Genomic DNA, 16,107 nt, shown 5'->3' on the forward strand with positions numbered 1-16,107 from the left:
CTTTGGTATGTTAATGAGTTGTCCCTACCAGGATGACCTTGCAGCTTGCTGATCGCCGCATTTTCTATCCTAAGGGTATTTTGTATGATGTTGACCTAAGTGTGGGTAAGCTGACCGTACCTTGTGACTTTGTCATCATCGACATACCAAAGGATGCTAAGACCCCCCATCATTCTAGGTTGACCTTGCCTAGCGACAAGTAGCACCTTGATTGATGTAGCAAAGGGTAAGTTAGTGATGAGCTCGGGGGAGGATATAGTAGAATTTGCTATACATGATGCTTTGAAATCTCCAGTCCCTAGTGAGTCTATATGCCAGCTTGAGTTTGCTGATGATGTGTTTGATGATCCTAATGAAGCCCATAAGATTGATGCCCTACAATCCTTTCTTGAAGAAGTTAGGGGTGGTCCTGCAGAGATAATGGGCTGGGAAGATCCTTTAGAGGATCAATCTGATGTTCATGATTGTATTTTGTCTGATGATGTTTTGCAGGTTGCTGAGTTTGAGTAGGAGAAGGAGGATTTGAAGGAAAGTTCCACACCTCCTCAGGTAGAAATGAAACCTCTTCCCTCTCATTTGGAATATGCTTTTCTTGGTGATGATTCTACATACCCTATTATTATCAGTAGTGAACTCAATGGAAGTGATTTGGACCGATTAGTCAATTTGGTTAGAAAACATCGAAAACCCATTGGGTACACAATTGACGATATTAAGGGTATCAATCCGTTTATTTTCACTCACCGTATCAATGTGGATCCTGATGTCACTCCTTCCATAGAGGGACAGAGGAGACTCAATCCCAATATGAAGGAGGTTGTGAAAAAGGAAGTGCTTAAGCTATTGAATGCTGGGATTATCTACCCTATCTCCGATAGTAAATGGGTATCCCTAGTACATGTTTTCCCCAAGAAGGGAGGTGTGTCTGTTGTTGAAAATGAGAAAAATGAATTGATCCCAACCAGAACAATCACAGGGTAGCGTATGTGTATTGGTTACAGGAAATTGAACAAAGCCACCCAAAAGACCACTACCCCATCCCCTTCATAGACCAAATGTTGGAAAGGTTGGCAAAGCACTCCCACTTTTGTTATTTGGATGGATACTCTGGATTCTTCCAGATCATTGTTCATCTGGATGATAGGGAGAAGGCTACCTTCACATGTTCTTATGTTACCTTTTCTTATCGAAGGATGCCATTTGGATTACGTAATGCTCCCGCCACCTTCTAGCGCTGTATGATGAGCATATTTTCTGAGTACATTGAACATTGTATGGAGGTCTTTATGGACGACTTCTCCGTATATGGAAACTCTTTCGATGATTGCTTAGCTAATCTGGAGAAAGTGCTTGCTAGGTGCGAGGAAGTCAACTTGGTTTAGAACTGGGAAAAGTGTCATTTTATGGTACAACAGGAAATAGTCTTGGGTCATCAAGTGTCTAGTAGAGGTATTGAGGTCAATAAGGCTAAAGTCGATGTTATCGAGAAGCTACTCCCTCCAGTTCATGTGAAGGGAATTCGTAGTTGTCTGGGCATGCAGGTTTTTAGGAGATTCATACCAGAATTTTCTAAGATTTCCAGACCTTTGACCGAGCTTTTGGCTAATGATGTACCCTTTGTATTTTCTAATGAATGTCTAGCTGCTTTTGAGAAATTGAAACAGGCACTTAAAACTGCACCGATGATCGAACCTCCTTATTGGAACCTGCCCTTTGAGTTGATGTGTGATGCTAGTGACTATGCTATAGGGGCAGTGTTAGGGCAGCGTAAGGATGGTAAGTTCCATGCCATTTATTAGGCAAGTAAGACCTTGAATGAGGCACAAGTAAATTATGCCACCACCGAGAAAGAGCACCTACCAGTGGTTTATGCGTTAGAGAAGTTTAGATCTTATCTCATAGGATCTAAGATTATTGTTTATACTGATCACTCTGCTCTTAAGTTTCTTTTCCAAAAGAAGGATGTCAAGGCTTGACTAGTCCGGTGGATTTTTTTGCTCTAAAAGTTTAATTTGCAGATCGTTGATAAGAAAGGAGCAGAGAGCTCAGTGGCTAATCATCTGTCTAGACTTATATTGGATGAGGTGTCAGGTACCCTTGACATTGATGATTCCTTCCCTGATGATCAACTAATAGTTCTCCTTGGTTCGCTGAGATAGGGAACTACTTAGCTAGTGGTGTGCAACCCTCTGGGTTGAATGAATACCATAGGAAGAAGTTCTACCATGATGTTCACATTTGGGATAACCTACTGTTGTTCAGGGCATGTGCAAACGGCATTTTCTGCCGTTGCATACCTGAAGTGGAGGTACATTCTATCATTAGGCATTGTCATGATCTACGGTTTGGTGGACATGCCACCTTTTCTAAGACCTCTGCTAAAATTTTGCAATGTGGATTCTATTGGCCCACTCTTTTTAGAGATGTGCAAGCATATGTTAAGATGTGTGACCGTTGTAAAAGAATTGGCAATTTGCACAAGTCTAATGCCATGCCAATACATCCCATTGTTGAGGTTGTTATTTTTGATGTTCGGGGCGTTGATTTTCAATGTCCCTTTCCTTCCTCGTTTGAAAACAGATATATTCTTGTTGCTGTTGATTACGTTTCCAAATGGGTGGATGCCATTTCTACTAAGACCAATGATGCTAGGGTGGTAACCAAGTTTTTCAAAAAGACAATATTTCCTCATTTTGGTTGCCCTCGAGCACTCATAAGTGATAATGGGACCCACTTCATTGAGCACAAGTTTGAAAATCTTCTGAGGAAGTATGGAGTCCTACATAAGTATGCCTTGCCCTACCATCCCCAAAGTAGTGGGCAAGTTGAGATCTCTAACCGTGAGCTTAAGCTTATTCTCGAGAAAACGGTGCAAAAGTCCTAGCAAATTGGTCTGACAAGCTGATGATGCTCTATAGGCTTATAGGAAGGCTTTCCAGACTCCAATCGAGACTACACCCTTCCGTTTGCTCTATGGGAAGCATTGTCATCTTCCCGTGGAGCTAGAACACAAAGCTCATTGGGCGGTTAGGGTGCTTAACTATGATTTGAAAAGTGCAGGTGGGAAAAGGCTTCTAGATTTTAATGAGATTGATGAGATACGCCTAGATGTGTATGAAAGTTGTGTGCTCTACAAAGAGAAAACAAAGAAAAGGCACGATCAACGCATCACTAGGCGAGAATTCAAGGTTGATGAGATAGTGCTAGTTTTTAATGCTCGCCTCAAATTCTTCCCAGGTAAATTTAAGTCCAAGTGGTCCGGACCGTATACTATAACTCAACTGTTCCCTTACGGGTCTCTTAAAGTAACTGGAGTGAATAGAACGTTTAAGGTCAATGGCCACCGAGTGTAACTATGATCTGAAAAGTGCAGGTGAGAAAAGGCTTCTAGACTTTAATGAGATTGATGAGATACGCCTAGATGCGTATGAAAGTGTCGTGCTATACAAAGAGAAAACAAAGAAAAGGCACGATCAACGTATCAATAGGCGAGAATTCAAGGTTGATGAGACAGTGCTAGTTTTTAATTCTCGCCTCAAATTCTTCCCGGGTAAACTTAAGTCCAAGTGGTCCGCACCGTATACTATTACTCAAATGTTCCCTTACGGGTCTCTTAAAGTAACTGGAGCGAATGGAACGTTTATGGTCAATGGTCACCGAGTCAAGCACTACATTGCTGGTGAGCCTCTTGGTGAGGAGGAGATTATGGTATTTGAGACCTAGCCATTTAGGTCGAACCACGTCGAGCTACAGACTTTAAAAAAGTGCTTTGCGGGAGGCAACCCGTACTAGTTCTTTATTTTATTTTAGTTATTTTATTATCTTTTTCCTTTTAATTGTTTGTTTAGTGTGCAGGTATCTATAAAAAAGGGTTGAAAATCAGAACAGTGGGAAAAAGCCGACTCTGCTTTAGTAAAAACATGGGAGAACGCCGACTCCGCGCAAGTTTCTGAAAAGAATTGAAAGAGTCTGAACCTAAAGCAGACTCGGCGATAGGAGTGTTTTTGCAAACGTCGACTCAGCATTTCTTACTGTCGGCAGATCTACAGTTTTTAAAGCAAAATTTCGTGCTCCAACCCGCATTTGACCTCATTCTTTCTGATTTTTTCCATTCCCTCTCTACCATCAACCCATTCTCTTTCTTCAAATTCTTCATTCTCTCATCAATTTAAGCAACCGATAACCCCAAATCTCCATTTCATTCTCAATTCCCACCTCCTTCCCTTCTTTCAATTCTCAATTTGGATTTCAAAAATTCAATTTGTGAAGGAGATTCATTACAACTTGGAGTTTGGTGAGATTTAGCAACAATTCCATACATAATTTAATTGGAAAATATACATTTCACCTCCTTTGCTTTTCCTCTTTGTTTTGTGCATTTTTGTGTTTAAAAATCTTGTTGCTTGTGATCTTTTGTTGGGTTTGTAAGTGTTCAATCTTAGTGTGGTATTGTTTTAATTGTATTACTCTTGAGGCACTGTGGTGGCTAGCTGTTTTTTTTTTTTTTTTTACAAAAAATGAAAATTTTGTTTCGGTCTAAGAGGAGTAGGACCAATGAATCTTCCTCCTCTCAGAGGGTGGCTAGATTACCATCCCCACAACCCCCAAACCAACCCCAAAGAGTCTAGGGCTCCACCTCTTTTAGCACAATAAGATGTAGGCTTACCCCCTCGCAAGCTAAGGGGACGAGCACTACTCCCCACCAAGTTTGTGGAACAAAATGACCTAGTTAGTGTAGGACTTTATAATGGCATTCGAATTTTGTTGGAGAAGAGGGGAATCCATGGATTCATGGAAGTTGCCGCAGACGTGTATCCACGTCTGACGTTAGAGTTCCTAGTGACCATGACATCGTTTTAATGCCCTAAACACACCTACACCATGTCTTATCTAGACATCGATAAGGTGTTTAACTGGGTTCTTAAGAACGATGAGTATGTGATCCCTACTGAGAGCCATATTATGAGTTTTTGGTTGGCAATAATGGGAAACAGGCCCTATCGAAGCTCGGGCAATAAGATTAGTCATGTTTACCATCCAGCGCTGCGATACATTTTCCGTTTTCTCTCCATGACAATTTTGTGTTACGGAGAGCCTAGTGGAGTTTCCAAGCCCGAACTTGCTGCTATGCAGTCCTTCCTAGAGTACGACCAAGGCACCCCTTATTGGGTGGATATTTTTGTGGGACGCTGCATTAATGTTCAAGAGTGCGATAAGGGCAAGATCAGCATAGGGGGGATGGTCACACTTCGAGTTATATATCTAGGTATTGATATACCCGATAATGTCCCCAAGTCAGTTGCCAACACCACCATTTTCTATGATAAGCCCACTTTGCTTAGGGCACAATTCATCCAGTATCGTCAACCCTACACATGTTCTTTAATTATCCTAAACGGGTGTGTAGTTAGTCTCTCCCCTATCCCCGAGACAGTTTTTTACGTGAGGAATGACGACACAGCAAAAATGTTGTGTGATCGTACCCTTGCGTATTCCCATCAGCACCCCGAAGGACAAGCCCCTATGGCTACTGGAGTTCACATAGGCCTTGATGGGGGGAAGGGTGAGGATGAAGAGGAGGAAGACTATGTTCCCTCTGTGGAATAAGTGCTTAAGGACTGGAGTTCCGATGTTGATTCCGGCCCCAACTAGTATCAACATTTGATGAGAGGTTCTTCATTATGGAGAACAAATTTGGAGAGATGGAGGGTCGACTGGACCGTTTAGATGACAATCTTTCAACCTTCAGGACACTTACGAGGGAGACATGTACAATCTTGATACACGTCTCCAATCTTTGTGGATTGCCCAGCAGGCCCAAATAAACTACTATTCCGGGCAACCATACATCGATCCCCAAGCCAACATCTCTTAGATGGAGGGTCAAAGGGAGTGAAAGCTCGCAGCTAGGCAAACAAGAAGGAGTTCATTCTCCTTTTTCCGCCGCCGTGGTCATTGAGGGCCACAACTTTTAGAATTCCCCTATCTGTGTGCTTCTGTTTTCTTACATTTTCGTTCTCTTGCTACGCAGTTAAGTGTTGGGGCCAATTCTTTAGATAAGCATGGGGGAAGTCCACATCTGTTAGCTGTAGTTTTTTTTATTGCTTTTCCAGTCTAGTTTTATTGCCTTCTCAGATTAGATCGACAAGGGGTTTAGGATTTTTATGGGCTCAAAGTGAGATCATTCCATGAGAGAAAAGGAGATTAAGATAGGAACCCTCTTTCTTTTTGGAGAGCCATAAGGAGAACCGGTGTTTCATGTCTTAAGAGGTAACGATGCAACTGATGGTGCTATCCCAGTACATCATTGGAGTATTTTTGTTAGCTTTGCATTCTCTTTCTGTGCTTTAATCTGCTCTATCCAGGGTTACTGAAGACCCTATTTTCTAGTAAGGGTTGCTGAATACCCTCTAGCTACCCATGTTTTCTGTCTTATATATTTTTTGTACAATCTTAGCATTGCATTTATATTGTATCTCTGTTTTTCATAGTTAAGTTTGTACATGCTGTTCATTGAAAAAGGGAAACATTCTTGAAAAGAGAAAAGCCCAGCTAGGTTGAAAACCCGAAAGGGCGACCTAGGCAAAAGAGTGGCATGAGTGGGTGAGCAAGTGTGACTTGGAAAAATTAATAAGTGGCTAGGACGAAAACCCAAAAATGAGTTCCTAGGAAAAATGAGAGATAAAGAGAGATCTTAAACTTTTGCATCTCATTTGTACTTAGAGCCGGCGTCATAAGAAGCGCGAATCATAAGGTAGGTATTTGGATAGGCTACATTGGAGAGATAAGTGTAGTATTTGTTCGTTTTCCATTGTCTTTAGAAGTTATAAGGGGGTTGAAGTGTAGGGTTTTGAGGTGCTTAATTTTCTAGTACCTTCCATGGTTGTTGTGTTTGTAGTGTGGCAAGTATGGGGGAAATTGGTATGGTTTCTTGGAACACTTGTCACACTAGAGAATTAGAGGCGCCTAGGAAAGGGAGGCATTAGAAGTAGACTAGGTTTGGAGACCGTATCTTAACCTTCATTGTTCATTGTCAATCTTGATTTGCACGAGGACTAGCAAAGGTTAAGAATGGGGGAGTTTGATAAGTGCAATTATATGCAGTTATTATTCTCATTTATATGCTCATTTTGGGTGTTTAGTGGCGTTTTAGGATCATTTTAGGCGTGTTTGCTCCATTTCGGTACTTCATAGCTAATTTGTGGGTAAATACGTGAATTATGGTACTTTTGAGTCGTTTGTGGGTTTTTCTGCCTAATCATGTTTACAGGACTCAAAGATCGAATCAAACCAACTATAGCGTAAGCCGTGTGAGGTGAAAGAGCAAGAAATCAAGTCTTGAAAGCATTAAGGTTCCAGAAGTAAAAGCCGACTCGGCTGTGGTGAAGTCATGAGAACCATCGACTCGGTGGTGAATGAAGCAAAGAAATGATTTTTTTCAGTAGCAAACGCTGACTCGGCGGTGAATGAATCAAAGAAATGGTTTTTTCCAGTAGCAAGCGCCGACTCGGCATTAAGGCAAGAGAAGGTACCGCCGACTCGGCGGCGAGTACTGACCAAATCCCATATTTTCCAGAAGCATCAACCGACTCGGCGGTGGATGCATTTTTGTGAAAGCCGACTTGGTTTAAGGCGCATTTTATTCCGGTTTTTCCTATAACCCTTGGTTAATTCCCCTCATTAGTATAAATAACCCTCTAATAACTGATTAGGGCTTCTTCTACTCTCCTTCTTCATTCCATTAGACCTAATTACTCTTTAGTGTATATTTAATTTTCAGCTTTTAATTTAGTCTTTCATCATTAATCTTTCCTTCAAGTATTGTAAATTTCCACTAGTATTTAATTTTCTTAGTCTTTAATTCCTTGTATTAGTTTTAATCTTTCTTTAGTGAACCTTAACTTTTGTCATTAATCTTTCTTCAATCATAATTAGTTTGTTCTTCAATTATTGCCTTTTGATTTAATTGTGGTGTTCTTGGTATTTAATTATTCATTTTCTTGAATTTGTCATTTATTTCATTCTTAGTCATGTCTAGTATCATCCAAGGGTTTGTTTTTATTGCTTATACCATAGTTAGTGAGTAGATCCATTTTCTAGGGTTAGGTTTTGAACCTATAAATCAAGTATGATTTGATTCTTGAATGTGTCTATGAAACTAGGATTAAAGCGGTTAAATTTTGCCAATTAACCCTAAATTAAATATGCTTTATTGGACTAGTCAATAGAATTAGCGTATGAGATTAGGATCAACTTTGCTTTAAGGTAAATTTTAGTTAAATTTTTATTAATTCGTTCAATAATACTAGCGTGTAAGAATCAAATTAGTAGGGTCTAAATGTAATAGTTAATCAATAGAGCGAGAGTTTGAGATTAACAAGATCATGTTTAACCACGTAATTAATCCGACTTTTCATTGACACTAATGAGAATTGGATCATACAAGACTTTAAGGGATTCCCAACACTCTAGATCTCTTCATCATATAGCTTTAATTCACATTTTCATTGGATTATTAGCTTGTTAGTTAAAAACCAATCAAATATCTTTTTCCCCTTGAGCAATATATAGTTAATCGAAATTAGCAAATTTCTTGTCCTGACTTTCTTGTGTTCGACCCGCATCAACACATACACCTAGCGCTTGCGGTTAAATAAAATTTGCACATCAAATGTAGAAAAATCAAAGGAATATAAGAACAAATGACTCGCCAAACTTGATGGTCCTTGTCATGGTCATTAGCCCAACGTCCTGCAAAAAGTCAATAATTCTCAGAAAGAGAGATATAGGACAAAATATACCCATACCCCTTAAGAGAGAGAGCAAGAGAAATGCGCACCATCAAATTAAAAATAGGTTCGTGTTTATGAAGGTAAGTATTTGCTTTTTTCTTGACAAGTACATGTGTGAAGATAATTATGTGTCAACTACTTCTGTTAGCCAAACCAATGTTTTTGACATGACCTTCTTGGATGATTTTTAATTCCTAGTGTTTGAATTAGAGAGGTGATAGTTTCCTAAGTTACCACCCCATAATTTTGGTTGGTAATTAATTTGAGAACTGGATAGATACGCACTTAGGGAACGTTCTTAGTTATATAATCGTGATTTACACCAGATATAAATCACTTATATGTGGCACTATGTCATAGGTTCATCATTTTTAAAATTTTATTTTTCTTGTCTTACTTTAATTATTTTATTATTTTTATTTTTATCTTTTTATGATAATTTATAAATAACTGTTATTGGCTAATATTTTCTACACCACTAGCTTGCTACACACATTGCAAAGGATGTCCATTGCAGGCTTGCATCAAAACAATCACGGTTTAAAGGTAATGTGCAATGAAAAATAGTACAACATGAGGTAATATAACTTATTTGATAGTAGTACTTATTTATATGAGCCAAACTTGAATGGAACGACTTTTGCTACCTATTATCAAATAGACCATAAAACATGACTATAAAATAGCAAAGAACCTAGATGAGAAAGAAATGATCAAATTTTATTATGTATATCATTATAAATATATATGCAAAGAGAAAAAAATACTTTCATAAATGAAACAATTTTTTAAAGAATGGAATATGAATTGAACTCACTATGAAAAAGAATAATTACTGCATTAGTAACCATGATGTTGAAGATTGTCTTATTAGAAAAATTGGTAACATACAACAAAGATGACAAAATCACATACCACTCTTAACCTGTAATTTATTCTTGATCTATTAATTAAAATATAGTCAAGTGAGATTTCATTTTATTCATTCCAATGCAAGGATTATTAATATCAATTTTTCATATTTAATTGCACGTGCTAGAACCTAGGTCATGTTCCCAATATCCTGAAACGTGGGAAAATCAATCCTAATTTAGGCAATGTCACTTACTCTTGAGACCTTCTCAGGAGAGAAAGCCCCTTTGAGACCTTCTCAGGAGAGAAAGCCCCTTGCTGCTCTATTGAGTAGAAGGATAGGTTGATCAACACATTTCCTCAGAGGTCTCACCTCCCTAAAAAAGATACTATGACCTTTTGGAAGATTAAGCCAAATAGACCTGAATGCCTCAGGGTTGTAGGACCCAAAGGAGTGATAGACCAGTACTGGCACCTTGTGAAGGTTAAACGGTTATGATGACGTATCTTATGACAGTTGTGCTCACGTAATAAAAGCTTTTATACTTGTATAAGACAAAGCATCACTGCCTCCTTTGTACGGTACTACTGCTTTCCACACTAAACGACAAAAGGATAGTTGTAAAGTAAGAATTAACCAATCAATAAGCTCCACACAAAATTTGTATAACAATCTACTGGTCCCCTACAACTTTTAATGATCCCAAGAAAGATTCGCTCAAGGTAAACTATCTATATACAATCACGGTTTTGTAAACCTCTCTCCGACACCGCTATTATAGATATACAGTACCATGCATAACCAAAGGTACGTTAACTCTTAGCATTCTAGCATTTTAAGAACTCAATACTTTCAAGCAATTATAGCATTCTTAAGCCAAGGATCTCCCATCCGCATCAAGCCCTCATACTTCTTCTCTAGAGAAAAGACCATTGTGCACTCTAAGAGAAATGTCAGGAAAATTTTCATCAATCCTTACTGACTTTATCATCAAAGCAGGTCCCTCGAAGCACCCCTCTCTCGCCCTTGTTTGTTCACTGCTCAGGATACAATTCAAGGCGTTCTAATTAAAAACTTAAAACACTACCAGCAGTTCATAATCTCTTGCGTACTTGAAAGGCATTCCTAAGTAGAAGGATGAGTTGATAAATATATTCTCAGTGGTCCATGTTCCCAGAGAAAGACACCATGACCTTCTAGTAGGTCAATCGAACTATAATTCAAGGCCTCAGAGTTATAGGACCCCTAAAAGTGATAGACAAGTACTGGGAAGAATACATACAAAAACAGATGTACTTGCACCCTGAGAAGTTTACAACAGTTATGATGACGTGTCCATTGACAGTTGTGGTTACATGATAAAAGCTGCTATACTTGTATAAGGCAAGGCACTACTACATACCTCGTACTGTACTACTTCTTTTTACATTAAATGACACAACGACAGTTGTAAAGTAAGAATCAACTAATCAATGAGCTCCACACAAATTTTGTAGAACATTCTACTGGTCCCCTACACCTTTTGATGATCCTAAGAAAGATTTTCTCAAGGTAAACCATCTGATATACGATTAGGGTTTTGAAAAACTCTCTCCAAGATTACTACTATAAATATACAGTGTCATGCCCAACCGAAGGTGCATTAATTCTTAGGAGTCAAGCATTTTAAGCATTCAATAATCTCAAGTAATTACTGCATTTTTAAGCCAAGGATCTCACATGCGGAAATAAGCCTCAATACTTATTTTCTATATCTAAAGACCAGTGTGCACTCTTAGAGAAATGTTAGACAAACTTTCCTCAATCGGTATTGACTATATCATCGAAGGAGGTCCCCCAGAGCAACCTACTCTGACACTCGTTTGTTCATTGTACAAGTCAAGGCGTTCTAGATACCAACTCAAAACCTTATCAACATTTCATAATATCCTGTAGACTTAAAAGAAATTATTGAGATCTCTATTTGAGTGTATTGATTGCTCAGTTTCTAACTGGAATATTAATTAAGCAAAATAGTGATATTGAGTGATAAAATATTGTCTTGCAAGTGTGAGAAAAATAAATGGGACTATTACATTGAATAAGAGGAAGTATCATAGAATTAACTAAAAGGATTGAAAATTTTCATGTCACACCCTACAAAGATTTGCCACATGGAATAATTAAATTTGTTAATTCTTATGTTTATTGAACTAAATAAGATAAAGTTGATTTAATTCGATTACATATTATTATATTTTATTATATTTTTATTATTGATTATGTGTATTTACAACTTAATATAAAACTAACAATACAAGACATCAAATAAAAAATACATTGTTTGTACATACATCTTATAATATAAAACATAAAAGATTGGGTATTAAAATTTTTTTAAAATACTAGTCAGACAGAGATAAATTGTGGGTTGTATTTTAAAATGTATTTTTGCATAATTTTGATATCTGTTTTTTTGCGTTTTTTAATAGTTTATTATAAATTTTCTATATACTACGAAATTAGTCTCAAGTATATATTTTGTGCAAATTAAGAAAATGGAGGAAAAATGGTAAAATAAAATATTTTGTTCACCCCACTTATTTAGAATTATTGGATATCTTAACTATTCATTTTGAATCATTCATATTATTGAACAATGGTCGATCATTTTTTTATCTCATGCATCTATGTTAAGTCTCGTTTAATTTCTTTCACATAATTTATTTGCTCTTTAATTATTATCATAAATGCACATATTTTAAAAAAACACTTCATTTCTCTTTTTTGCCACTAATTTAATGGGATAAAGTAGTATACCTTAAAAAGAAGTGAAAAAAATATGACTATTATTAATTTTTTATAATTATATTATTATTTAAAAATTATAATATTTTTATATAAGTATTAATGGTGCATTGAACAAAAGAAAACTGGAGGACCCGTTTTTATCATCTTTTTCGGTAATCAACGGTTGGAAAAAGTTTAATAACTTTTATAGAACTGACAAATAAAATAGTAATAATTATATACTAACGGCCTGTTTGGTACATGGTATTAGAGGGTAGTAATGGTAATAAAATTAAGTAATAAAAAATTTAGTTGTTTGAATGCCTTCAATGGTAATGGATGGTAATAAAATAAGGTAATGAAATTACCAAAAATGACCATTTTTATTACCATTTTTATTACCATCAAACAACCTGGTATTAGGCTGTAATGATAATGAAGTATTACTGTGGTAATAAAATAAGATAATGTTGTTTCGAACTGAAGAAAAAAAATAATAAAGAAAAAAAAGGTAATGTATGTAATTATCCAAAAAAATATTATTATTAAAAAAAGAATCATTAGATAGAATAATTTAGATACAATAATACTTTTAGATATAAATATACAATAATGAAACTAAGAGTCATTACCATTTTTTATTACTAACAATCAAATGCAATCAATGGAATATTATGTTCCATTACCATTCTTTAGTCATGCATACCAAACAAAAAAATCTTCATTACCAATTCTCATATTCATTCCTTCATTACTATTGCCATTATAACATTTCATTTCCATTACTTCATTACCATCAACCAAACGGACCGTAAAATCTCAATATTAGACTAGTGATACTTTAGCAACAATAAACTCCAATAAAACTTTAAGCCATTGAACAAAAGAAAATATTGGAAATAATTCAGATTCAGCAATAATTCATTTTAACAACGAGATTTATACATTGAACATGGAACGAGGGATTAGATGAAATACATAAGCGCAAAAATTCAATTCACAACTAAACAAAAGAGAAAGCAACATCAAGCTTCAAAACTTGAAAAATAGAAGAAAAAGAATAATCAAGTACTTGAATCAGATGCAAAGATGCAGGTTCTGTTGTTATTACACCAAAAGCCTCTCCTAATATTCGCATTCTTCATTCACATTTCAATCAAAACTCCAATTGATATTGATAAAAGGCAATGAAATACTTCGTAGTATGAACAATAGTTCAATCAACAGAAGCAAAATAGAAGAAGAGAGGCTACTGCATTTATTTATTATTTTACAGTAAAAATGAAGAATTACAAGATAAGTGAGAGAAGTAGTAAAGTAAAGAAAATACTAGTGCAATATATATACAAAGAGTTAAAAAAAAAAAAAAAAAAAAGAAAATCAAGAAGAGGACCACAACACTTTATGAAGCATTCTGTTAGCCTACGTAACAGAATTCTGTTGCATTACTTGCAGCTGTATTCTTGGCTGTTGTGAGCTGGCAAGATCAGTAGGGAGAGTATCATGTATGGTGCAGATACAGGACTTGTGATGTTCCTTAGCATGAGGATGCTTAATATCCCCTCGCAAACTTAGGGCGGGATAAACACCAAGTTTGGACAAGATCAGCCAATTGTTGATGCGTGGGAACATAATTAAGTTGAATGAGACCTTCAAGCACCTTTCACGTGTAAAATGACAATCGATAGAAATATGTTTGGTGCGTTCATGCTGAATTGGATTATGAGCAAGGTGAATAATGGCGAACTGGTTGTCACAAAAAAGAGTGACAGGCTGCAAGTCAGTCATGCCAAGTTCAGTCAATATAAAGAATAAGTTGCTGTAACATGACAACACTTTGAGATTTGGACTTCATCAAATATACCCATGTATTGCGTGTTCAGGGGAGTCTTTAGAGGCAATAATGACAATACTTGCTTTATTGGGAGTAGCCTCTTCATCATGAATAAGTAACAAGTTTTTATCCAGAGTGTAATAGAGCCTATTTTGAAGTTTACAAAGAGGCATGAGCCTTTTCATTGAAAGGTCCTGAACATAGCAAAAGTGATTAGTGAAAAGTACTGAGATGTCATTGTCCATAGTTAACTTGTGGACAGATATGAGATTAAAATGTATATCTGGAACAAATAAAACATTTTTGAGCATCAAGCCTTCTTTCAACAGAACATTTCCAATCTTCTTCACAAGTAATTTAGTTCCATCAGGAATAGTGATATTATGTTGTCCTTCAATATCTCTAAAATCTTGTAATAAGTTGATAGTGTTGCACATATGATCAGTTGCTCCACTATCAATTATTCATTGTATAGTAGTAATATGAGATAATTGACAGAGAGTACCTACTAAATGAGCTGAGGCATCAGTAGTGAAAGTATCTTTCTCAGACATGGAATCTTTCTTGTTAAGAAGCATAAGGAGAGTGTTGTATTGTGCAGGAGTAAAACCAGTATTATCCACCTCCATCTTTACCTCATCAATGCTACCAACAGAACCGGCAAATTTTTTGTTTGAACCGGCCTTATTGGAACTTAGATAACCATGGATCTTGAAACACCTATCCATAGTATGTCCCGAGATTTTGCAGTGGTCACTGAAATAAACATTTCTTTTGCCTCCATTCGAAGAGTTTGAAGAACCTCTATTATTGTGATTCTTGTCATAATACTTCCTTTTATCCATGACAAAAGCCGCTGAATCAGTAGGTGTTAAGCTAACCTTACTGATTTCTTAGTGTCTATGTTCCTGCATAAGTAATCTATAGATTTGTCAGGGATTAGGTAATTCGTCCATCATCAAAATATTGGTATGAATCTGACTGTAATGATCATCTAATTTCATCAGAAAATTAATGATCCTCCTATTCTCCTGCTGTTTTAGGTTTCTTTTAGTTGTATTACATGAACATCCATTACAAGTACAAAAAGATAATGGATCAACATTGTCTAACTCATCCCACAGTGCTTTTGCTTTTGTATAATACTCTGTTGTAGATCTTCCAGACTGTGTAAGAGAGGCTAAATCTTCATGTTTATGATAAAGTTGTGTGGATGTGGACTGTCCAAACCTATCCTCAAGATTTATCCAGACATCTCTTGCAGTGTTATAATACCTACACTAGTGAAAAAAACCTCATTTGTTGTGATTTTTTGGCCATAATATGCTGTGATTTTGGCCCCAAGCATTACTGGTAGCAGCAGATAGCCTATTGTAAATGTTGCGGTTTAAAACCGCAGCAGAAAAGTCAATCATATGCTGCGGGCCTCCCTAAAACTGCAGCATATAGTGCAAGATTATATGCTGCGGGCCTCCACAAAACTGCTAACATATATATATATATTTTTTTCTTTTCTCGTTTAATACTAATAAATAATCCAATAATGTACAATGTGAACAATGATTAATTCAATAATCCAATGATAATCACCAATTGTCACCAATAATCTCTTTGTAAACTCTCGATCGTATATATAATAATATGTACATATACAAATTAAATTCTAAATCTAAACTAATTACATTATTTACCAAGAACAAAAATTAGCAAGATACGCGGCAATCTTGTCTTTCAATTGGCGCATATCTCCAATTCTAAAAGGGCGTGTTTTCATTGGAATGTCGTATAAAACCTATAATATAACATTAAATTAAATAATACATAACATTATTAGATTTTACAAAAAGTAAATATATAAT

General features: G+C 36.4%; 1 protein-coding gene and 1 long non-coding RNA gene across 2 annotated transcripts in view; both read right to left on the reverse strand.

Annotated features, from left to right (window-relative positions):
* Positions 1-14,304: 14,304 nt before the first annotated feature.
* Positions 14,305-15,196, reverse strand: LOC130814610 (uncharacterized). Its single transcript, XM_057680731.1, has 2 exons — positions 14,754-15,196; positions 14,305-14,442 (listed from the first exon to the last, which is right to left on the reverse strand). Exons 1-2 carry the CDS (start codon positions 15,091-15,093, stop codon positions 14,408-14,410), a joined length of 375 nt encoding a protein of 124 aa, XP_057536714.1. The 5' UTR covers positions 15,094-15,196; the 3' UTR covers positions 14,305-14,407.
* Positions 15,197-15,845: 649 nt separating this feature from the next.
* Positions 15,846-16,107, reverse strand: part of LOC130814612 (uncharacterized) — a 3,715-nt gene continuing 3,453 nt past the window's right edge. The window contains exon 6 of the long non-coding RNA XR_009042460.1: positions 15,846-16,040. This is a non-coding gene — a long non-coding RNA (uncharacterized LOC130814612). The remainder of the gene's footprint in view (positions 16,041-16,107) is intronic.

Source organism: Amaranthus tricolor, chromosome 6, assembly GCF_026212465.1.
Source record: "Amaranthus tricolor cultivar Red isolate AtriRed21 chromosome 6, ASM2621246v1, whole genome shotgun sequence".
In the NCBI taxonomy this organism is placed as follows: Eukaryota; Viridiplantae; Streptophyta; class Magnoliopsida; order Caryophyllales; family Amaranthaceae; genus Amaranthus; species Amaranthus tricolor.